General features: G+C 44.8%; 1 protein-coding gene across 1 annotated transcript in view; it reads left to right on the top strand.

Annotated features, from left to right (window-relative positions):
- LOC115134078 (homeodomain-interacting protein kinase 2-like) overlaps positions 1–24,378 on the top strand; it is a 128,189-nt gene that overhangs the window by 86,555 nt on the left and 17,256 nt on the right. Inside the window, 7 exon segments of the mRNA XM_029667699.2 lie at positions 1,724–1,847; positions 4,120–4,242; positions 7,990–8,076; positions 14,854–15,038; positions 15,211–15,373; positions 20,790–20,997; positions 22,026–22,147. Coding sequence (XP_029523559.2) covers positions 1,724–1,847; positions 4,120–4,242; positions 7,990–8,076; positions 14,854–15,038; positions 15,211–15,373; positions 20,790–20,997; positions 22,026–22,147 — 1,012 coding nt within the window.

Here is a 24,378-nt window from a genome sequence, read left to right as displayed (position 1 = left end):
GACAAGTGAGGAAGATCCGAGAAGAGAGAAGTCTGAGTCCCATGTGGCAAGTGTGATCATATTCCCTCCACTGCCACTCCCCTCCCCCAGTCCCATAGAGCCCTGCTCTTAGCCCTGCTCTTATCCACATTATGTGTTGTCTGGGCCTGTCCAGCAGGCTCCCAGCAAGGAGTTACTTCTCTGTCTCTCTCCCAGGCTGCCTTGGAGCCCGTGCTCCTCCGCTCCTCTCCTCTCACCCCGTTGTCATGACCACAACAGGCAGGGAACGCTGGGAACTCGGCAATGATCAGCCTAAAGCTCAAAAAATTATTGTCACGCCATTAAAATGTATCGCTGATAATGTTTTATGATGAAGTAGTGTGTCTCTAGTGTGTGTGTACATGTAGGCACATGCGTGTGTGTTTGTGTCTGTCACAATGAGTTTCCCTCATTGGGGACCGAGGCAGTCTGCATAGTAATTGAAATGCTCATCAGAGACTTCAGCTCAGTGGACTGCATTATAATCTATCTGGTCTAGTGTAACAGAGCTCATGGTGAGTCCACAGTAAAAGGGATCATTTTCTAAATCGTTTGTCAGTCATGGCATTCGTATAACCGAGACAGTGATTTTCTTCCTGTTCAGTGCTCACTCAGACCCAGTTATTTATCGTTGGCAGTCGGGAAGTGGCCACTTGGCCCCTGTGTTTTGTAAAGGCCCAGAAGTCTAGGAACCTGGTAACCAGGCTCTGGGGTTTTTAACTGGCCTTTGCAAACGGCCCCGGAGTCGGACGATGGTTGCTCTGGCTCTGTGGATATATATGTTCATTTTATTTTTCATGGCAGCATAATTGATTCCACATAGGGCCACTGTCACCAAGCCCCATATTCTTCCCTAGATTACCCTCCCACTCTCCTCTCCCCCATATTCTATCCCAGAACCCAGACTCCCCAATGTTTGGGCATCCCGATTTGCTCTTGCACGGCTATCAATCAATTAGCTCCGCCCCCCCCCCCCCCACGGTCAGCACTAAGATCAACAGCGTGACTGCCAGTTCCATATGAAGGAGAATCAAAGAAAACGAAGTCCTTCAACTTTTCCCAAAGCTTCTCTAAACAAGTGAGGTGTTTGCATTAAAGGCCTGAGAACTTGTCTGAGATCAGTGTAAGATAACATATCAGGGGATGACAGCCTGATTGATTAGTTTATCTTGGGCGGGACGTTAAGACTGCTGCTGGCAATGTAATCTAATTAAGTGTGTTTTGGGAATGTTTTGAATAGAGGCCCAGTTTGCTGATGTCTTGGGAGGGTTAGCTGCTGCTCCTAACACTGAAGCAAAGGAATGTCACTCATTTGTTTGCTTCTCCCAGATGAGATATTTCATTAAAATTAGTGTTACATCAACACATTGTGTTATGACATGGGCCGGGATTTAATCCAATGCAGATTAACAACCTGCACACAGCAATAGACTTTTAAAAGCTATTTCCCCGACATTTACGGAGATCATGTTCGCTGTAAACGCGAAGTTAGCTCAAGCAGAAAAGTAAATCGCAGTGCACAGGTCGTTTTGTCTGCAATTGTTTGAATCTCTGTCATGGTCTTTTCCAGGTTAGATACAATGTCCGGTCAGTTCCATAACTCATACAGGTTTCCCTTCTTGTACCATTGCTTACCTTACAGAAATACTCTGGCCTGTATTTAACCATGCTGTCTCTCTCTCTCCCTCCCTCTCTCTCTCCTCAGAGCTCCGGAGATCATCCTGGGCCTGCCCTTCTGTGAGGCCATCGACATGTGGTCCCTGGGCTGTGTCATCGCTGAGCTCTTCCTAGGCTGGCCCCTTTACCCAGGGGCCTCCGAGTACGACCAGGTAGGTCTGAGGGTCTGCCCATAGGGGAGATAATGAGTGATGCCTAAATGAGAGAAAGCATCCAAGACAAGTGCTAAAAGACGTTGTTTCTGAATGCTACAATAAACAGGAAATGCAATCAATCAAGGTGTGCATTTTGCAACAGTGGCGTACTAAGAGTTATTACTGCTTTCACACAGGATTTACAGTATTTTGCCTGTAGAAAGAATTGGGAAATGTTTATATGATCCCCTTAACACCAGTCCCATTTTTACCACATTCTTGCCTTCATATGCCTATATCCCCCGCATGCCGGCACACTGGTGATGTAGAGGTGTGCCGATGTGGGTAGGCGTCTATTTGAATAAATCCATTGAATATACACTATCAAAACGAAATCCAATATTAATTTGTTTAGACAGGTCCTAAGAAACATTATAACACTAATAAAATGTAAATAATCCACTTGTTAAACTCCATAACATGCTGGCTAAATCTTGTAATAAATGAGTCAACCAGACAAGATGATCATGAGCAGCACTCACTTCAACGTAGCTAACATTTCCCCTGTCTAACCAATTGATTGTCTGAAAGCAGTGCGATGGTGCTGTCCCAATTCAAAACGGTGCTGAAGTTATAATCTAGTTGACCACACGCGGGTAGGCTATTGCTTCAAATGTACAGCGTTACATAGATTGGAATTACTTTGGGAGTTTCAGTATGAAACATTTTGATACATGCCTTCAATTGCGTTAGCCTACTTTATTCTAATATTTTTATTATTCAGTTATATTTATTCCCACAGTAATAATTCTTTATGGATCCATCAAGTTGTGGTTCAGAAAACAGTGCATGCTTAGTGGTTGGCTGTGACACGAAGTGACATGCCTCACAAAGTTTAGAACTGGCAAGACAATGGTTAACTGGTTCTGCCGAGCAATCATCAAGAGTTTAAGAGCGTAGTGTGTGCCAATCCCGCCTCAGCATTACAGATACGTTTCATATTAAGCCGTAGGCAGAACTTTACCGAAATGATTACTAGGTCATTAGGTGAAAATAAATGTGTCAGCTTTGATAGCGGCAATACCTTTCAGATAAGGAAAAGGCGGGAAAAAGTTGGCAGTATGGTAAAGTTGGCAGTATGGTAAAGTTGGCATTATGGTAAAGTTGGCAGAAAAACGTCTTAGGTATAAGGTAGGTATATAAGAGTCACTAGTCCACTTCAAGACCAGTCCTAAGATATCACTAGAAGTCAATGTCACAATTTAGTGTAAGTTAGAAGTCAGGGATGAGGGGAGAGCATCAATTTGAGAGCTTTGCAAATTAGAGTTGCTCTTAGATATGTTTCAGCACGGGTGAAAAAAAACAGCTTGATTTGGAGCAACACTCGCGCAAGGCTTTCCCATAGAGCCTAATGTGAGTTTGTTAAAGAGAAAGTTTGTTAAAGAGAAAGAGAGAGATAGAGAGAGAAGAGGAGGAACAGAAAGAGAGAGAAGAGAGGAACAGAAAGAGAGAGAAGAGAGGAACAGAAAGAGAGAGAGAGAGAGATGAGCGGAACAGAGAGATGTGTTGCTCTGGAGCACCAGAGCGCTGCTAATTGGGGCGAGTGGCTCAGTGGCATCTGCTGGGATAAACAGAGAGGTTGCAGAGGGATCAGGATCTGCCTGTCTGTCGGAGGAGACGAGACACCACACAGACACAAACAGAGACGCATGCATGCACACACACGCACCCACACACAGGCCTTATTCCTATCACTCACATAACAGGACTAACCATACACAGTACACACAGGAACCCAGGCAGCATCTGATACTGCCTGACATCAGATCTCTCCAGGTGTTTTTCTTGGATAGGTCTTCTGGTCGGTGAAAACTCATGGCCAGTAATAAATCACAGTTAGGGCAGAGTTTTTCCTGACCACATGACCTCACCAGGTTGACCCTGCTGTGAAAATGTGTCACATCTAATGTACAACACAACCTTGTCACACACTGTCATTTTATTAATAATGGATGATACTGCATCAGTATGGGTCTGGGCATATTCCCTCTGCAGTGAACATATTGGGGAGTTATGATTATTATAGCATAATTACCCCCAATGATTTCCCCCAGCAATGATTTTCTAACTCACTAAGATTTTCAGTTAAATCAATTTACCTCAAAAGGGCAAAACAATATCCAATTAGTTGTGCCTTATTTTGCATGTCTTAATTTTAATTATGTTTGGATGATTGTGTGAAACTCTGAATGCATAGTTGATGTTTTATTTGATATTTGTCCTCCTGTAGATCCGATACATATCTCAGACACAGGGGCTGCCTGCGGAGTACCTCCTGAGTGCAGGGACTAAGACTACCAGATTCTTCAACAGAGACACAGACTCCACCAACTACCCCCTGTGGAGGCTGAAGGTAGGCCTGTAGCACACACACACACACACACACACACACACACACACACACACACAGAAAAATACTAATTATGATTGCCCTTTTGTTGCACCAAAACTTTCCATATAGATCAAAAGAGCAGTTAGGTTTCACAGAGCATTGTTCCAGGGGAGTCAATACTGTACAACTATAGAAGCTCATTGTGAGGCATTCACAGTGAGACTCAACGCTGGCTCTAAACAAAGTGAAAGCCTAATGACAGCTACATGGATTTGTGTGAGAGGATTTGGTAACTGGAACTGGGTCTGACGAATCCAGCTCGGTGGGTGTCTCTTCACACGTGCACACACGCGCACACACGCACACACACGCACACGCACGCGCACACACACGCACGCGCACACACACACACACACACACACACACACACACACACACACACACCTCTATGCAGGGACTCAGTGGAGCTGTCCTGTTTTTTCCTCATTAACTGGGTAAAATTTATTGTGTCATGTAGCGTATCTGCAGACATAGTTTTGTGTTGCACGTCATGACTCCACAATACTAATATCTCAGCTGGATACAGCTATATTCACTGCTCCACTGCACTTAGTGATGTTCTCTTCCAAGATTGATCAGGTCTCAACACAAGTGTGTCTTAAATGGCACCGTAGTGCCTATAAAGTGCACTATTTTTGACCCTGTTCTAAGGTAGTGCACTATATAGGGAATAGGGTAGGGGTGCACGACGTTGGCAAATAATCTAATTACGTTTTTTTACCAAATATTGCTAAATTAAACGTGTGTTCAGATTCTATAGTTGGTGTTGTTTGGCATGACAACTAATGAAAAAGCCAGGTACAGTAGAAGTTGTTGTGACGTGGCAGAAACCAAAGTGTTGGTCAGAGTTTCCCAGGTACAGTAGAAGTTGTTGTGACGTGGTAGAAACCAAAGTGTTGGTCAGAGTTTCCCAGGTACAGTAGACGTTGTTGTGACGGGGTAGAAACCAAAGTCTTAGTCAGAGTTTCCCAGGTACAGTAGAAGTTGTTGTGACGTGGTAGAAACCAAAGTCTTAGTCAGAGTTTCCCAGGTACAGTAGAAGTTGTTGTGACGTGGCAGAAACCAAAGTCTTAGTCAGAGTTTCCCAGGTACAGTAGACGTTGTTGTGACGTGGCAGAAACCAAAGTCTTAGTCAGAGTTTCCCAGGTACAGTAGAAGTTGTTGTGACGTGGCAGAAACCAAAGTCTTAGTCAGAGTTTCCCAGGTACAGTAGACGTTGTTGTGACGTGGCAGAAACCAAAGTGTTGGTCAGAGTTTCCCAGGTCAGTAGAAGTTGTTGTGACGGGGTAGAAACCAAAGTCTTAGTCAGAGTTTCCCAGGTACAGTAGAAGTTGTTGTGACGTGGTAGAAACCAAAGTCTTAGTCAGAGTTTCCCAGGTACAGTAGAAGTTGTTGTGACGTGGCAGAAACCAAAGTCTTAGTCAGAGTTTCCCAGGTACAGTAGAAGTTGTTGTGACGTGGCAGAAACCAAAGTGTTGGTCAGAGTTTCCCAGGTACAGTAGACGTTGTTGTGACGTGGCAGAAACCAAAGTCTTAGTCAGAGTTTCCCAGGTACAGTAGAAGTTGTTGTGACGGGGCAGAAACCAAAGTCTTAGTCAGAGTTTCCCAGGTACAGTAGAAGTTGTTGTGACGTGGCAGAAACCAAAGTGTTGGTCAGAGTTTCCCAGGTACAGTAGAAGTTGTTGTGACGTGGCAGAAACCAAAGTGTTGGTCAGAGTTTCCCAGGTACAGTAGAAGTTGTTGTGACGGGGCAGAAACCAAAGTCTTAGTCAGAGTTTCCCAGGTACAGTAGAAGTTGTTGTGACGTGGCAGAAACCAAAGTCTTAGTCAGAGTTTCCCAGGTACAGTCGAAGTTGTTGTGACGGGGTAGAAACCAAAGTCTTAGTCAGAGTTTCCCAGGTACAGTAGACGTTGTTGTGACGGGGTAGAAACCAAAGTGTTGGTCAGAGTTTCCCAGGTACAGTAGAAGTTGTTGTGACGTGGCAGAAACCAAAGTGTTGGTCAGAGTTTCCCAGGTACAGTAGAAGTTGTTGTGACGGGGTAGAAACCAAAGTCTTAGTCAGAGTTTCCCAGGTACAGTAGAAGTTGTTGTGACGTGGCAGAAACCAAAGTGTTGGTCAGAGTTTCCCAGGTACAGTAGAAGTTGTTGTGACGTGGCAGAAACCAAAGTCTTAGTCAGAGTTTCCCAGGTACAGTAGAAGTTGTTGTGACGTGGCAGAAACCAAAGTCTTAGTCAGAGTTTCCCAGGTACGGTAGAAGTTGTTGTGACGTGGCAGAAACCAAAGTGTTGGTCAGAGTTTCCCAGGTACAGTAGACGTTGTTGTGACGTGGCAGAAACCAAAGTGTTGGTCAGAGTTTCCCAGGTACAGTAGAAGTTGTTGTGACGTGGCAGAAACCAAAGTGTTGGTCAGAGTTTCCCAGGTACAGTAGACGTTGTTGTGACGTGGCAGAAACCAAAGTGTTGGTCAGAGTTTCCCAGGTACAGTAGACGTTGTTGTGACGTGGCAGAAACCAAAGTGTTGGTCAGAGTTTCCCAGGGGACCCTTATTACATTTGAATGTTACATTCATGGCGTAAAAAAAGTGCACTCTCTTGCGATGTGGATATTGCACATGTCAATATTGCAATTTCAATTAAAATGTCATTATTTGTGAAGCCCTAGAATAGAGTACCATTTAGGACACATGCCTTAGTTCTTATCCGTACAAAATGACGCACAACAATACTACATTGACATCCAATAATATAGCATGCTCCTTGCATACTAATGTTGACCTTTCAGTAAGTTTGGATGATAACAACCTGTCTGTTTTAAAGTGTGTGTGTTTGCCTGTGTGTGTGTGTGCGTGTGTGCTCTCAAGTTATACAAGAGCCTGTCCCAGACAAGTTATTACTATGTATATAATACACGGCTGCAACTGCATCTTTTTCCATGGTTGTTGGCATGTGGAAAATCGAATAGCTAGCAACCAACAACTTTTTCCCCTTCACTGAGTCAGACACAGGGATAGGGTTGTCAGAGTTATTGCTAAGCTTCACTTCGATCTTGGCTTGCTGTGTTTTTCCATTTGACAGCAACCGTGAACATTGTGATACTGTAATACCACAGTGTTTTGTCAGAGAGTGTTCCTCTTCTAATAGGTCTGTAAGATTATTGTGGGTGTGTATTTGTGTGTTTCCATGCGTATATGTGTGTCCCTGCCTGTGTGTGTGTTTCCATGCGCACGTTTGTGTGTGTGTGAGCACAGATATGTATGTATTCCACAACACCAGCCCTGCTCCCCAGACATGGCTGTTTGATTAGTGTTTGTGTGTTACCCCAGGGTTGCTAAAAGGGCATTCTCATTCCTCCTAGCTAGCTCAGTGCTGCTAACCTGCTCATTCCTGCTAGCTCAGTCCTGCTAGCTAGCTCAGTGCTGCTAACTTGCTCATTCCTGCTAGCTCAGTCCTGTTAGCTTGCTCAGTCCTGCCAGCTTTCTCAGTGCTGCCAATTTTCTCATTTTTGCTAGCTAGCTCAGTCCTGATATCTTGCATAGTCCTGCTAGCTAGCTAGCTCAGGCCTGCTAGCTAGCTCAGTCCTGCTAGCTTCCTCAGTCCTGCTGCTGGTTAACATGAATCTGTAATGAGGAAAATGTAAATATTTTCAGAGACTAGAGGAACTCTGATGGGAACTGAATGGAACATCTGCTTCTTGTCTTCTCTCCACAGACACCAGAGGACCATGAGGGAGAGACGGTGATCAAGTCCAAGGAGGCCCGGAAGTACATCTTTAACTGCCTGGATGATATGGCTCAGGTTCAGAGCACTGTATATACAACACACACACACACACACACACACACACCCTCAGGCAGCAGACACCCCAATGCATATGCAGTTAGTCTCAGAGGGAAATGAAAGCAGCTGCACTCTGACCGAATCCCTTCCTCATTTCTGATTCTTCTTTTCTTTTTTTCTTCTTAATAAATGACAGACCAATATCGGAGTCGAGCATGTGGTCAACTCGGTCACAGTCTTTGATGTGTTCAGTTTGCTTTTTTATTTAAGCTGGGTAGAATGTTGTGGCCATCCCATAATTGGATGTGTATGTGTAGTACATGTACACAACATGACAGAGAAGGTTAGAGGAGCTGCAGTGTGAGAACCCAGACAGTGTTGTGTCTATGACTCAGCGAGTTAGCCTTTAGCCCTATGCTAGGTTGTATTCATTAGTAAAAAGAAAATAGGTGTTTCTTGTTGAACAAGTCCAGGTAGTCCCAGCCTGTTTCAGTCCGGTTTCTTCTGTTTGGTGCCTAATGTACATGACCCTGCCTCTCACCAGCCAAGGTTTACCCATTTGGGAACCCATTTGTTTGATAAAGCAAAGAGAGGACACATTACAATGTTAAGTAACCAGAAAGTGACTCATACCCAACCCTGGTGTGGAAAGCACTGTCAACAGACAGCTTTATATGTTAAGTCACTCGTCTCACAACTTGTCTCCTCTCCCTAATGCTCATTCTGATCACGGTGGGAAAGTTGAGACAGACCTATACACATTTTGCAGATTATGATAGTGTCTCTGTCCATATTTTGTTCTTACTGTCACCCGTCCAAACATACTCGTTTTTCCAGCACACATACAGTACATACAGGTAATGACGCATTGAAACCCTGATACATTTCCCAGGCATCAAAAATGTCTTGTTTCTTCAACGGAGGATAAGGAGCTGTCAATGTACATGACCATTTAAGTCAGGTAATATGACTGCAGTTTCTTCCACAAACACACGCGCACACACACACACACACACACACACACACACACACACACACACACACACACACACACACACAGACAACACACACACAGACAACACACAACACGCACACAGTCTGGCACAAAAAGCCCTTGGGATCCTCCACCTCATGCAAACCTACACATGTTCACTTCTCTGTTGTCCCATTTGGACTATTAGAGTTGACCTGTGCCCAGCCAGAGTGCTCCAGGTCTGGCATAGCATGCATAGCGTGCAGCCACAGAGGCAGCGGTGCTCAGTGAAGTTAGTGCCTCTGCCTGAGCTAGTTTAGGAGGCCATACCTCCAAGCTGCTCCTACTCCCAGACACAAAACAGTGGTCTAATGAAATCAACATGCACAGGCCAGATCACCAGGGTCAGCACTCACTCTGATCCTCTCTGACCCATACTACACACACACACACACACACACACACACACACACACACACACACACAAGGTTACTGAAAGAAACAGAGTAGACTGAGAGCCAGTCCTAATGAGGAGAAAATCTCAGACTCAGAATCCAGGGCTAGATAAATAAATAAGCAGTGTGGACATCTGTCTTCATTTGTATAATGGACGATAGCTGAAGGCACTGAGGGACTGGAGAGAGAGATTTGGGTCAGTTACCGGGACGTCTGCCCATGTTGAGATTGTTGTTGCCTCCACACTGTCGTGGGAAATGTGGGGAGAACTTAAAGTTCTGGAGGACCCATCTCCAATCCCTTTTTAGGACCAGCTCAACTGAATGGAGCCTGATGGAGGTCTAAATATAATTAGGGAGGGCAAGACATCTGGGTGGTGAGTACATTTTAACCACACCACTTTGAGACCCAGCATGACTTTACAATAACGTTACTGACAGTGAAGCAATCGCTGAAATACAAGCATACTGCTCCTCACGTTCAGTTTCACTTAAGTCCCCAGATCCTCAAAACATTGCACCATTGAGAGCATCTTGACCGGTTGCATCTTAATGGTATGGCAACCATTAACCATCGCAACAGAGGGTAGTGCGTACGGGCCAGTACATCAATGGGGCCAAGCTTCCTGCCATCCAGGACCTATATACTAGTCGATGTCAGAGGATGGCCCACAAAATTGTCTAAGACTCCAGTCACCCAAGTCATAGACTGTTGTCTCTGCTACTGCACGGCAAGTGGTACCGGACTATTTAGATTGCTCCACCCCCCTTTTGTTTTTGCACTGCTGCTACTCGTTGTTTATTATCCTTGCATAGTCACTTTACCCCTACCTACACGTACAAATCAAATCTAATTTATTTATAAAGCCCTTCTTACATCAGCTGATATCTTAAAGTGCTATGCAGAAACCCAGACTAAAACCCCAAACAGCAAGCAATGCAGGTGTAGAAGCACGGTGGCTAGGAAAAACTCCCTAGAAAGGCCAGAACCTAGGAAGAAACCTAGAGAGGAACCAGGCTATGAGGGGTGGCCAGTCCTCTTCTGGCAGTGCCGGGTGGAGATTATAACAGAACATGGCCAAGATGTTCAAATGTTCATAGGTGACCAGCAGGGTCAAATAATAATAATCACAGTGGTTGTCGAGGGTGCAACAAGTCAGCAGCTCAGGAGTAAATGTCAGTTGGCTTTTCATAGCCGATCATTCAGAGTATCTCTACCGCTCCTGCTGTCTAGAGTTGAAAACAGCAGGTCTAGGACAGGTAGCACGTCCGGTGAACAGGACAGGATTCCATAGCCGCAGGCAGAACAGTTGAAACTGGAGCAGCAGCACGACCAGGTGGACTGGGGACAGCAAGGAGTCATTAGGCCAGATAGTCCTGAGGCATGGTCCTAGGGCTCAGGTCCTCAGAGAGAGAGAGAGAGCGAGAGAGAGAGAGATTAAATTCACACAGGACACCGGATAGGACAGGAGAAATACTCCAGATATAACAGACTGGCCCTAGCCCCCCGACACATAAACTACTACAGCATAAATCCTGGAGGTTGAGATAGGACAAATTGTACAAATTCCCTCGAGTAACCTGTACCCCCGCACATTGACTTGTATGTACCCCCTGTATATAGCCTCATTATTGTTATTTTATTGTGTTACTTTTTATACCTTTTTTGACCTTAGTTAATTTAGTAAATATTTTCATAACTATTTCTTGATTTGCATTGTTGGTTAAGGGCTTGTAAGTAAGCATTTCACAGTAAGGTCTAAACCTGTTGTATTTGCCGCATGTGACAAATACAATTTGATTTGATTTGAATATAGGACTATACTCAATGTTTTTGTTTTTTGTGTTGTGGCAGGATAAAGAGAAGTGATGGTTATGCTAAAAGTCTTCTACTGCTTTGCTGCTCTTGAACTTAATTATCAAGCACACTCCTATGGAGACATTGCTCTGTCTCTGCATTTAATCAATCTACTCTACAGTAGCTATGCTTGGTATTCTCTGTAACATTAAAATACGTACATTTCTACTGTTCAGACATACAGAGGCGAGGCGACATATTTGCAATCCGACCGAGCGCATTTCCCAAAGTCATCTTTCCCTCGTAGAGGACAGTGTGGTTATTTCCTCACCTCATTCCAGAGATTATTCCTTTATCAAGCCAAGTGATGATGTGCGAGGCGGGGACGGGTTAGGGACAGAGCCTGAATAACTTGAATGAGAACTGAATCAGATTGGTTGGCGTTTACTGCCTGTACATCAGATAGTCTCTGTAGCAGGGCTACAGAGATAAGCCGTGTGTCTTTATGAAAAACGGGCCCACTATCTTGTCATGGTAATCCCAATAAACAGCATGTCTATCCCTGACCCTGTCTGTGTCCCTGTACCCCAGACATAGATATGCCACTGAAGGCTGTGGGCTGCTCCAGATCAGATCAGTCTTTGCCTCCTCAGCCTGTGACTCTTCCTCAACCTCTCTCTGCTTCTGCCTCAGCCCCTGCCTCTACCTCTCTATCTCTCTCTGCCCCTGCCTTTGCCTCTTCCTCTAACTCTCTCTCTGCCTCTACCTCACTCTCTGCCTCTACCCCCTCTGTCTCTACCCCCCAGCCTCTACCTCTCTCAGCCTCTACCCCTCTCAGCCTCTACCTCTCCCTCTACCTCTCTCTCAGCCTCTACCTCACTCTCACTCTCTAACTCTCTCTCAGACTCTACCTCTCCCTCTCCCCTACCTCGCTCTCAGCCTCTCTACCTCTCGCTCTACATCTACCTCTCTCTATCTCTCTCTCTACCTCTACCTCCCTCTCTACCTCTACCTCTCGCTCTACATCTACCTCTCTCTCAGCCTCTACCTCTCTCTCTACCTCTCGCTTAGCCTCTACCTCCCTCTCTACCTTTCTCTCTGCCTCTACCTCGCTCTCTATCTCTTCCTCTACCTCTCTCTCAGGCTCTACCTCTCTCTCTCTACCTCTCTCTGCCGCTACCTCCCTCTCAGCATCTACCTTTCTCTCTGCCTCTACCTATCTCTCAGCCTCTACCTCTCTCTTTGTGTCTACCTATGTCCCTGCCTCTGTCTCCAAACACTGCTAACTTTCCACCCAAGGAGATTTCTGCTGCACTGCTGTCCAGTGTTTCTTCAAAAACCTCAGCTAGAATGGTTAGGACAGATGAACCAACATTATGCCCCGAAAGCAGTCTCCCAGAAGTAATCTAGAATATTTAAATAAAGTTGTGTCTATGTCAGCTCTAGAGGCGCTCAGAGGCTGCTCAGAAGGTGTCCTTTGTGTCTCTTTTAATAAGCAAACAGCAATACGTATCAGGTTTATTTTTGTGTTTATTTTCACTTCTCGGGCAATAGATAAAACTCTCTGTGACGGCGCTAGTGGAAGTTAAGTTGCTCCACTCTGTTATGAATACCAGTGGAAATGTTTGTAATGTCAGTAAGGTGAATGGTCATCACTTTGTCCTGTGACACTGATGTCGACACCCATTACTGTATGTGTTTTTTAATAGTTCTATAAAAAAACTGCAGTTTTTTTCCTGTTGTTTGCAGCAACAGTACAGTACAACACTCAGGCTGCCTCTGAAATGGCACCCTATTCACTATATAGTGCACTACTTTTGACCATGCCCCATAGGGCTCTAGTCAAAACTAGTGCACTATATACAGTGGGGCAAAAAAGTATTTAGTCAGCCACCAATTGTGCAAGTTCTCCCACTTGAAAAGATGAGAGAGGCCTGTAATTTTCATCATAGGTACACTTCAACTATGACAGACAAAATGAGGGAAAAAAATCCAGAAAATCACATTGTAGGATTTTTAATGAATTTATTTGAAATTTATGGTGGAAAATAAGTATTTGGTCAATAACAAAAGTTTATCTCAATACTTTGTTATATACCCTTTGTTGGCAATGAAAGAGGTCAAACGTTTTCTGTAAGTCTTCACAAGGTTTTCACACACTGTTGCTGGTATTTTGGCCCATTCCTCCATGCAGATCTCCTCTAGAGCAGTGATGTTTTGGGGCTGTTGCTGGGCAACACGGACTTTCAACTCCCTCCAAAGATTTTCTATGGGGGTTGAGATATGGAGACTGGCTAGGCCACTCCAGGACCTTCAAATGCTTCCTACGAAGCCACTCCTTTGTTTGGGATCATTGTCATGCTGAAAGACCCAGCCACGTTTCATCTTCAATGTCCTTGCTGATGGAAGGAGGTTTTCACTCAAAATCTCACGATACATGGCCCCATTCATTCTTTCCTTTACACGGATCAGTCGTCCTGGTCCCTTTGCAGAAAAACAGCCCCATGATGTTTCCACCCCCATGCTTCACAGTAGGTATGGTGTTCTTTGGATGCAACTCAGCATTCTTTGTCCTCCAAACACGACGAGTTGAGTTTTTACCAAAAAGTTCTATTTTGGTTTCATCTGACCATATGATATTCTCCCAATCTTCTTCTGGATCATCCAAATGCTCTCTAGCAAACTTCAGACGGGCCTGGACATGTACTGGCTTAAGCAGGGGGACACGTCTGGCACTGCAGGATTTGAGTCCCTGGTGGCGTAGTGTGTTACTGATGGTAGGCTTTGTTACTTTGGTCCCAGCTCTCTGCAGGTCATTCACTAGGTCTCCCCGTGTGGATCTGGGATTTTTGCTCACCGTTCTTGTGATCATTTTGACCCCACGGGGTGAGATCTTGCGTGGAGCCCCAGATCGAGGGAGATTATCAGTGGTCTTGTATGTCTTCCATTTCCTAATAATTGCTCCCACAGTTGATTTCTTCAAACCAAGCTGCTTACTTATTGCAGATTCAGTCTTCCCAGCCTGGTGCAGGTCTCCAATTTTGTTTCTGGTGTCCTTTGGCAGCTCTTTGGTCTTGGCCATAGTGGAGTTTGGAGTGTGACTGTTTGAGGTTGTGGACAGGTGTCTTTTATACTGATAACAAGTTCAAACAGGTGCCATTAATACAGGTAACGAGTGGAGGACAGAGGAGCCTCTTAAATAAGAAGTTACAGGTCTGTGAGAGCCAGAAATCTTGCTTGTTTGTAGGTGACCAAATACTTATTTTCCACCATAATTTTCAAATAAATTCATAAAAAATCCTACAATGTGATTTTCTGGATTTTTTTCCCTCATTTTGTCTGTCATAGTTGAAGTGTACCTATGATGAAAATTACAGGCCTCTCTCATCTTTTTAAGTGGGAGAACTTGCACAATTGGTGGCTGACTAAATACTTTTTTGCCCCACTGTACATAATAGGGTGCCAAAAGTAGTGCACTATAAAGGGATTATAGGGTGTCATTTGCAAAAGACCCTCTGCAGACTTTGAAATTATAATTAAAAGTGTATGTGTGTTGGGTCTGTTTGCAGGTGAATATGACATCAGATTTGGAGGGCAGTGACATGCTGGCGGAGAAGGCAGACCGTAGAGAGTTCATCGACTTGTTGACCAAGATGCTTACGATCGACGCAGACAAACGGATCACCCCCATCGAGACCCTCAATCACCCATTCATAACCATGACCCACCTCCTTGACTTCCCCCACAGCACACAGTACGTCTAGAGATCCCCTCACATTTCTCATTTAGACAGTTAGCTGTTAGCTGGGAGGAACAAATTATCTGGAGAAAGTCATAACTGATAAATATTTAACTGGGGCACACGTAACTCTCTCTCTCTCTCTCTCCCGTTCTCCCTCCCTCCCTCCCCCTCCCTCTCTTCACAGTGTCAAGTCCTGCTTCCAGAACATGGACATCTGTAAGCGTCGTGTGGGCATGTACGACACGGTCAACCAGAGCAAGACCCCTTTCATCGCCCACGTGGCCCCCAGCACCTCTACCAACCTTACCATGACCTTCAACAACCAGCTCAACACTGTGCACAACCAGGTACCTACCATACACAGTGTGGATGGTTTTACTCAACACACTCCTCACCATTCATACCCAGGTTGTACCATCAGCTAATGTTGGTGGTGACTACTACCAGCATAGTGTACTGTCTGCAGTGCTGTGATCAGCGCTATCCATAACCAGGTCATGTAACACGCTTTTTCAGTACTAGATTCATAACCACTAGATGGCTTGGTTAGTGTGTTTTTTCAGCCCAACATGACACATAGCACAGTACACCCAATCAGCCCACAACACTTTATTTGAAGGCAATGCATTGACCACTTGCAAGATTACACTCCAAGTAGAATGCAAATGCAGCTTATTGAGGCCACGACAGCCTGGTTAGGTATCTGTCGGTCTGTCCCTCAGGCCCAGTGGGGGCTGTCACAAACTGCTGATGAGATACATGACAACCTTATACTTCCTGCTTGCCTTGCAGTTTAGTGCATTTCAGGCCTTAAGAATCCCACTAGTAGGCTTCCTCCTCTTCCTCTCCTCCTGTTTCTCTCCATTTTGCCTTTGGTCGTTAGCACGTCATGCTACTGTAGGGCTGTGTGGGCTGACTATGATGCTAAATTGCTGACTTTTGCTTCTGCCGGAATCATGAAATGATTGCGTGCTAAAGTTTTTTCAGATTGTGCTGAATTAGAATTGGGCAGGGGGGTGGTAAACAGTGTTCTTTTATATATTTGTTTCTATACATTTCTCCCCCTACCCTACCATCCCTACCCTAATTGGAGTAAACTAACAGACAACAATATTTCTACTGCTACTTACAGCTCTTTCGCTAACATCTACAGTACCTGTAGTTAAATCACTTTTTTCAAGCGTTAGAGTTTCAGCCACAGTGGCCAATTCACCATTCATTCTGATCTTAACCCTCCGATGTCCACAGATTAACCTCTTTCTCAGTGTAATGCCCTTTTGCTATCTATTTCCTTTTGCAATACAACCCTCTATTTTACTATGATGTTACACATACAGTAGAGAGGTCCTGAACCTCCCTATGTGTAACATTTCTACCAACATTTTACAAATAGGTGTTCTTTATCACCAAACATACTATATTGACTGTTACAGAACCCACTCTGTGCAGAATGAGGTAAAACTAGACTTCACTATATAATTTAAATGGATTAACGTAATGTTTTCTCCGAGCGCCTTGGTTCAGGGCGATATAGGCTGTGCTACGTTAGTGATTTATTTAGATGGTGGAACGTTTAAACGTCTTAGAGTTTATTTGTTTGCAGGCTCTCTCGTTGTTGTGCATGATGAATGCCACACTGGCATATTGATTATCTCCAACGGTGCTCATCGAGCTCGCTAAGAAGTACAAAATGAAAAATGAACATGCCGTCTCTGAATTTTCAACCACGCAGGCTTAATGAAAAGACAGTAATTAGTTTGGGTGTTGTCGAATACATTTGATTTGATTTAAGACTTGAGCGCACTGCGTGTCTTTAAAAGCATTTGTTCATATCAAGGCCATCTTTAAGCCTTACTTAGGCCTCATTGATGGTCTCCCCATGCCTAGGGTAGTATTCTTGAGGCACTAAACGGAAGAAAAATGGACTGAAGCAGGGAGGGACTACCTAAACTTATCCAACAAGAATATTCGTTTGCCATGGTTTACCCTAATAAATACGGCACAAGTTTTACAACGTGTTTTTCAAGTGCCTGACACCTTAGAAATATGGCTGCTAAATAAGGACAGCGATGTGGAGTCAAGATAGTGAAGTCGAGAGACAAAATGTCAGTTTGCCCCTTAACTACTCATTATTAGACTGTTAAGCAACATTTCAATTTTAAAAACATTTCATAAGCATGATTCTTTTTCACTCAGGAAGCCTCTCTCTATGTTGACCCTTCTCAGAGATAATTGCTTGTCTTGAGTACTGGGTCCAGGATGATTTGGGTGCGTTCAGACATTGTTGTGTAGCTAAGAGAAAGACTGGAGGGTAATGGATCGCTGTCACTCGTCTCCATATCGCCTTTTCATCTAACCTTACCATGGCCCATATTCACAAAGTGTCTGAGAGTGTTGATCTGGGATCAGTTTTGTATTTTATGTCATAATGAATAAGATAATGTGGACAGAGAGGACCTGGTCAAATCAAGTCAAATCTGATTGGTCACATACACATATTTAGCAGATGTTATTGCGGGTGCAGCAAAATACTTGTGTTCCTAGCCCCAACAGTGCAGTAATATCTAACAAATCTTAACAATACACACAAATCTAAAGTAAAATAATGGCGTTAAGAAATATATCAAAATTAGGACGAGCATTGTCGGAGTGGCCTTGACTAAATACAGTACAGTAGAATAATAAATACAGTAGAATAATATACAGTATATACATACAGTTGAAGTCGGAAGTTTACATACATTTAGGTTGGAGTCATTAAAAGTAGTTTTTCAACCACTCCAGTCATTTATTGTTAACAAACTATAGTCCCTCCATTTTTCCAACAATTGTTTACAGACATATTATTTCACTTATAATTCACTGTGTCACAATTCCAGTGGGTAAGAAGTTCACATGCACTAAGTTGACTGTGCCTTTAAACAGCTTGGGAAATTCCAGAAAATTATGTCATGGCTTTAGAAGCATCTGATAGGCTAATTGACATAATTTGATTCAATTGGAGGTGTACCTGTGGATGTATTTCAAACTCAGTGCCTCTTTGCTTGACATCATGAGAAAATCAAAAGAAATCAGCCAAGACCTCAGAAAAAAAATTGTAGACCTCCACAAGTCTGGTTCATCCTTGGGAGCAATTTCCAAACGCCTGAAGGTACCACATTAATCTGTACAAACAATAGTGCACAAGTATAAACACCATAGGACCACACAGTCATCATATCGCTCAGGAAGTTGACACGTTCTGTCTCCTAGAGATTAACATACCTTGGCGTGAAAAGTGTAAATCAATCCCAGAAGAACAGCAAAGGACCTTGTGAAGATGCTGGAGGAAACAGGTACAAAAGAATCTATATCCACAGTCAAACGAGTCCTATAATTGACATAACCTGAAAGGCTGCTCAGCAAGGAAGAAGCCACTGCTCTAAAACCGCCATAAAAAAACTACTTTTTGGAGAAATGTCCTCTGGTCTGATGAAACAAAAATAGAACTGTTTGGCCATAATGACCATCGTTATATTTGGAGGAGGGAGGCTTGCAAGCCAAAGAACACCATCCCAATCGTGAAGCACGGGGGTGGCAGCATCATGTTTGTGGGCAGAACTGAAAAAGCATGTGAGAGCAAAGAGGCCTACAAACCTGACTCAGTTACACCAGCTCTGTCAGGAGGAATGGGCCAGAATTCACCAAACTTATTGTGGGAAGCTTGTGGAAGGCTACCTGAAACGTTTGACCCAAGTTTAACCATTTAAAGGCAATGCTACCAAATACTAATTGAGTGTAAACTTCTGACCCACTGGGAATGTGATGAATTAAATAAAAGCTGAAATAAATAATTATCTCCACTATTATTCTGACATTTCACATTCTTAAAATAAAGTGGTGATCCTAACTGACCTAAGACGGGGAATTCTTACTAGGATTAAATGTCAGAAATGGTGAAAAACTGAGTTTAAATGTATTTGGCTAAGGAGTATGTAAACTTCCGACTTGAACTGTATTGAATGATTAAAGCAGTATGTAAACATTATTAAAGTGACCAGTGATTCCATATCTATGTATATGGGGCAGCAGCCTCTAAGGTGCTATGTTGAGTAACCGGTTGGTAGCCGGCTAGAAACTGTCTGATGCACTTTTACTGACCTCACCTTCTGGATGGTAGTGGGGTGAACAGGCCTTCTGGATGGTAGCGGGGTGAACAGGCCTTCTGGATGGTAGTGAGGTGAACAGGCCTTCTGGATGGTAGCGGGGTGAACAGGCCTTCTGGATGGTAGCGGGGTGAACAGGCCTTCTGGATGGTAGCGGGGTGAACAGGCCTTCTGGATGGTAGCGGGGTGAACAGGCCTTCTGGATGGTAGCGGGGTGAACAGGCCTTCTGGATGGTAGCGGGGTGAACAGGCCTTCTGGATGGTAGCGGGGTGAACAGGCCTTCTGGATGGTAGCGGGGTGAACAGGCCTTCTGGATGGTAGAGGGGTGAACAGGCCTTCTGGATGGTAGCGGGGTGAACAGGCCTTCTGGATGGTAGTGGGGTGAACAGGCCTTCTGGATGGTAGCGGGGTGAACAGGCCTTCTGGATGGTAAGTGGGGTGAACAGGCCTTCTGGATGGTAGCGGGGTGAACAGGCCTTCTGGATGGTAGCGGGGTGAACAGGCCTTCTGGATGGTAGCAGGGTGAACAGGCCTTCTGGATGGTAGAGGGGTGAACAGGCCTTCTGGATGGTAGCGCGGGGTGAACAGCGGGGTGAACAGGCCGTGGCTCGGGTGGAGAGCCCTCGATTGCGGGCTGTGCAGTTGCCGCACCAGGCGGTGATACAGCCCGACAGGATGCTCTTAATTGTGTATCTGTCAAAGTTTGTGAGGGTCTTAAGGGCCAAGCTGAATTCATTCAGCTTTCTGATGTTGAAGAGAAGCTGTTGCGCCTTCTTCACAAGGCGCAACAGGGTGGACCATTTCAGATTGTCAGTGATGTGTACACAGAGGAACTTGAAGCTTTTCACCTTCTCCACTGCGGTCCTAGATCAGTACTCTGGATATTTAGCTGTGTACAAATACATATAGACAGAATCTATTCTGACATGCATACATGTAGCGGCTCTAACACTGTATATGTGCACTATGGACAAATTAAGCCCATGTGGTTCAAGGTACTGTTTATGTCATTAAATGATTGACAGGCCTCCCGAGTGGCCCAGTGGTCTAAGGCACTGCATCACAGTGCTAGCTGTGCCGCTAGAGATTCTGGGTTTGACTCCAGGCTCTGTCTCAGCCGGTCACGACCGGGAGACCCATGGGGCAGCACACAATTGGCCCAGCGTCATCCGGGTTAGGGGAGGGTTTGGCTGCAGGGATGTCCTTGTCCCATCGTGCAATAACGACTCCTGTGGCGGCCCGGGCACAGTGCACGCTGACACAGTCGCCAGGTGTACGGTGTTTCCTCTGACACATTGGTGCGGCTGGCTTCCGGGTTGAGTGGGCATTGTGTTAAGAAGCAGTGTGGCTTGGCAGGGTTGTGTTTCGGAGGACGCACGGCTCTCCACCTTCGCCTCTCCCGAGTCCGTATGGGAGTTGCAGCGATGAGACAAAACTGTAACTACCAATTGGATACCATGAAGTTGGGGAATAAAGGGGTTTAAAAACAAAACAACGACTGACAATGTTATTTTCTGATGAATGATTCTATCCCGTCTCCCAACAACCCTCATGACCTTTCCACCACCACTGAACATCTCCTTATGGCTTTGCGTTTTGATCCGGTCATTCCTTTAGGCCACCAACCTGGCTCCCTCCACCACCAGTACCACCCTTTCCCTTGGCAACCCCGATGTCTCCATATTAAACTACCGATCTGCACTCTACCAGCCCTCAGCGGTGGCACAGAGGAGCATGCCCCTGCATCCTGTGGCCCCTCAGCTCTGTGCTGCCCGGCCTGACCCCTTCCAGCAGGCCCTCATTGTCTGCCAACCTGGCTTCCAAGGTAAGAGGCTTTAGACTAACACAGTGTATGCTGTGTAACAAGGCCACAGATCTAGGATCAGATTACTCTTTCCCTTAACCATTGGGGGTGAACAAATATCTGATCCTGTATCAGTGGTAAGGCATTTGTAATGAGTGATTATTTCATGCCATCTTGGAACAGGTTTACTTTAAAAAAAATATCAGAAAGATAACCGATTGCAACGGGATCACCTGTGTACATAAATGCTAAATGAATTAATTAAAAAGAGCACCTACAGGCCTTTCTATAGTCAGGTCTAAGGCTTAGTCAGTTTCAGTAGAGTAGATCAGCCCTGTCTGGCACCAGCGAGTTCAGTTTTCTCCTGATGAGAGAAGGGCTTATGAAGCTGTGAGCTGGAACTGCACTACAATGACTCTGTAAGCCTTCCACTGACCCCCCAAGGCAATGACAGTCTTCATGTTCGAAACGAGATGCTACGATATGTTTATGAGCTAATTAGTCATATCTCTGATTGATGCTTTTTACAGCACCGCTTTTGTCTGATATCTGTTTATGTTGTTAAGATGAAAAAAAACATTATTTTTGTTTGATTTATGTGGAACAGCATATAAGAATTTCCATTATTAGACCGTTTGCTCCACTCAGCCAAGGGTTTATTGGGATTTAATTTATATTGCCATGACAACCTTTTTGTTTTCAAGTTGAATCAGTAATTTAGTGCAGTTTCATTATAAACTGTTAAACTGTGTTTGAGATATCAAACAACTAGTTTAAATGTTATTTTTTCTATAACAATTTTGACATAATTGTTTCTCCCAAGGTGCAGGTCTTTTTTGTGTGAAGCATAGTGTTGTTGTTGTTGACCTCCTCTGTGTTGTTGTTGTTGACCTCCTCTGTGTTGTTGTTGGCCTCCTCTATGTTGTTGTTGTTGACCTCCTCTGTGTTGTTGTTGACCTCCTCTGTGTTGTTGTTGTTGACCTCCTCTGTGTTGTTGTTGACCACCTCTGTGTTGTTGTTGTTGATCTCTGTGTTGTGTGTGTTCTCAGGTATGCAGGCCTCCCCGTCCAAACACACGGGCTACTCTGTGCGGATGGATAACGCCGTTCCCATAGTGACGCAGGCCCCCGGCACCCAGCCCCTGCAGATCCAGCCAGGCCTGTTGACACAGGTAGGAAGTAGTGACTCAGTCCGTCGTCATGGAGATTAGGGGGCCCACATATAGTCCCTTGTTTGCATCTCCTGAACTCATAATGATATCTCATCTTTGTTTTGCTGGATCACAATACACATAACCTATTCTATTTACTGGGAGACATTCATACCTAAACACACATGGCTATGACTAACAGGGTATTTTGTATGATTTGGTCATGGAAGCTACTTTGGAAAAGGTCGTACCTCAGTATCCTTTTCTATAACAGGCTAGCCTTTGATCAAGGCGGGGAGTCAATCAGGGTGTTCTTGTGATCCTTCTGCCCCTGCAGGCACTTGTTTTGACTGAGTGAGTTAAACCCTGGTTCCAGTGTCCTCCTCCCTCCTTGAAATAACACAGCCATGCATTATTCCTCCAGTATAGTTGAGCATTAAAGTAGAGTTGTAGAGTAGTAGGACACCTCTCCCTCTGGTTTCTAGAAATGTCCATAAGAGCTTTAAATATCCCTGTAAAGTCCCAGGTGTCAGAAGGCTTCCCTTATCTATAGTTAATCATGCAGTAGGCAGCTAGCGAGGCTCTCTGAACTGTGTGGAAGACTAATCAGTCAGATACCGAATGGTGATTAGCTTCAGGGCTGCTTCCAAGTCAGCCGCTCTGAAATTATAGGCCTCAGAGGAGAGGGACAGATTTGGAAAGGCTTGGGGTTTGAGGGGTTTGCTCGGCTACAAGGTTACCCTGTGCCCTATAGCATTCACTGTGTAGCATAAATGCAGTACTTCAGGAAAAACTGTCTCAACAGAAGCATTCACAAAATAGTTCACAGTATATTAATTATGATACAGTGCAAAGCCCCAAGTAAAGGTATGATGGTGGAACAAGCCAATATAATGAAAATGTTACAGTTCATGAACATAAGAGTATATTGTGCAAGTATCATCCTATTACTGTGTTATGGTCTACTGACACACTGTATCCTGGCAGATTTGATTCATTAAAGAGAATCCTCTGTCACGCTGCACACATATTAAACACAGGGATGATGTAGTCGAGCAGCAGTACACCCAATAAATGGATGTAGAGGATCTGAATCCTTCATTCCCTCTGCTTTGGGAGGTCTCTAATGGGTGTTTGGGGCTTTAGCCTCCAGGCCTCTGCAGCCGCAGCCCACCCTAGACCCAGGCGTCTATAGAGCAGAGGTGGGGCTGGGTGGTGCTCGGTGTGGAGGAGGGCCCCAGTCAGCCAGTCCCGCCAGCCAGGCAGCAAGGCAAGACCTTTATCTGGAGCAGGAATGCAGAAAATTTGGAAACCATTGGGGAGTGAGAGCCAGGGCTTTCAGAGCCCCGAGGTGACAAAGGGTTTTCACCCGGGGAGAAGAGGTAGGCTGTGGGGAGCAAGATAGCGCCTCTGATTACTGGGGCAATGGGTCCTGAGAAGAAAAGAAAAAGGGCAGCTAACCTGTTTACCATTTCAGAGCAGACAGGCCGATTACACAACACAGACATCCGGCGACAGAGGAATGCTGAGTGCCAGGAATGGATGGAGCAGGATGTTTGGAGAGATAGATGGAGGAGAGGAGGAGATGGAATTATTGGTGGCTCTTAATGGTTTTGGCGTGTTGATAAAAAGACCTGAGATGTGAATATAACCATCGGAGATGTAAAGGGAGTCTGTATGTGGCTTAGGTTGTCTTCTATTGGCCAGTTTTCATGCCTTTCTATTGGCTGTGCCTGTGTCCTTTATCAATCCACATCCCGGTCTTGTTTTGTTGACCTAAAGATGCCTCCCTCCCTCTTCACCCATTGACTGTTTTTATTTGAAGTTCATTCTCTCTCCCAACGTACCTCAGACAAAACAATTCCACTCCCACAAGCTAGCGCTCATACACTGTTAAACCCGACAAGCGTTTTCTATCAGTAGAGTATAACAGGTACATTGTATAACATCGTGATATGTAGGCTTTGTACTCTGTATAAGCCCAGCGCAGATGTAGGCCTAAGATGGAGTGCTTTGTCTTCTGTGTGTGCTGTGCTATGTGCTGCAATATACTGACGCTGCCGAAGTAAATAGAATATGCAAACACTATTTAAAGGAAAAATTAATTATACCCCACATTAAAGTGCTAATCAATAGAGCTGCATTAAACTATTAGGGCTGCATACACAGACACACACACACACGTTCATGTGCACACATACACACACACAGACACACAGACCCATCTCTGACTCGGGGCATATTATGCCTGC

Source organism: Oncorhynchus nerka, linkage group LG9a, assembly GCF_034236695.1.
Source record: "Oncorhynchus nerka isolate Pitt River linkage group LG9a, Oner_Uvic_2.0, whole genome shotgun sequence".
NCBI classification, from domain to species: domain Eukaryota; kingdom Metazoa; phylum Chordata; class Actinopteri; order Salmoniformes; family Salmonidae; genus Oncorhynchus; species Oncorhynchus nerka.
This window is presented reverse-complemented; position numbering and strand designations above follow the sequence as displayed.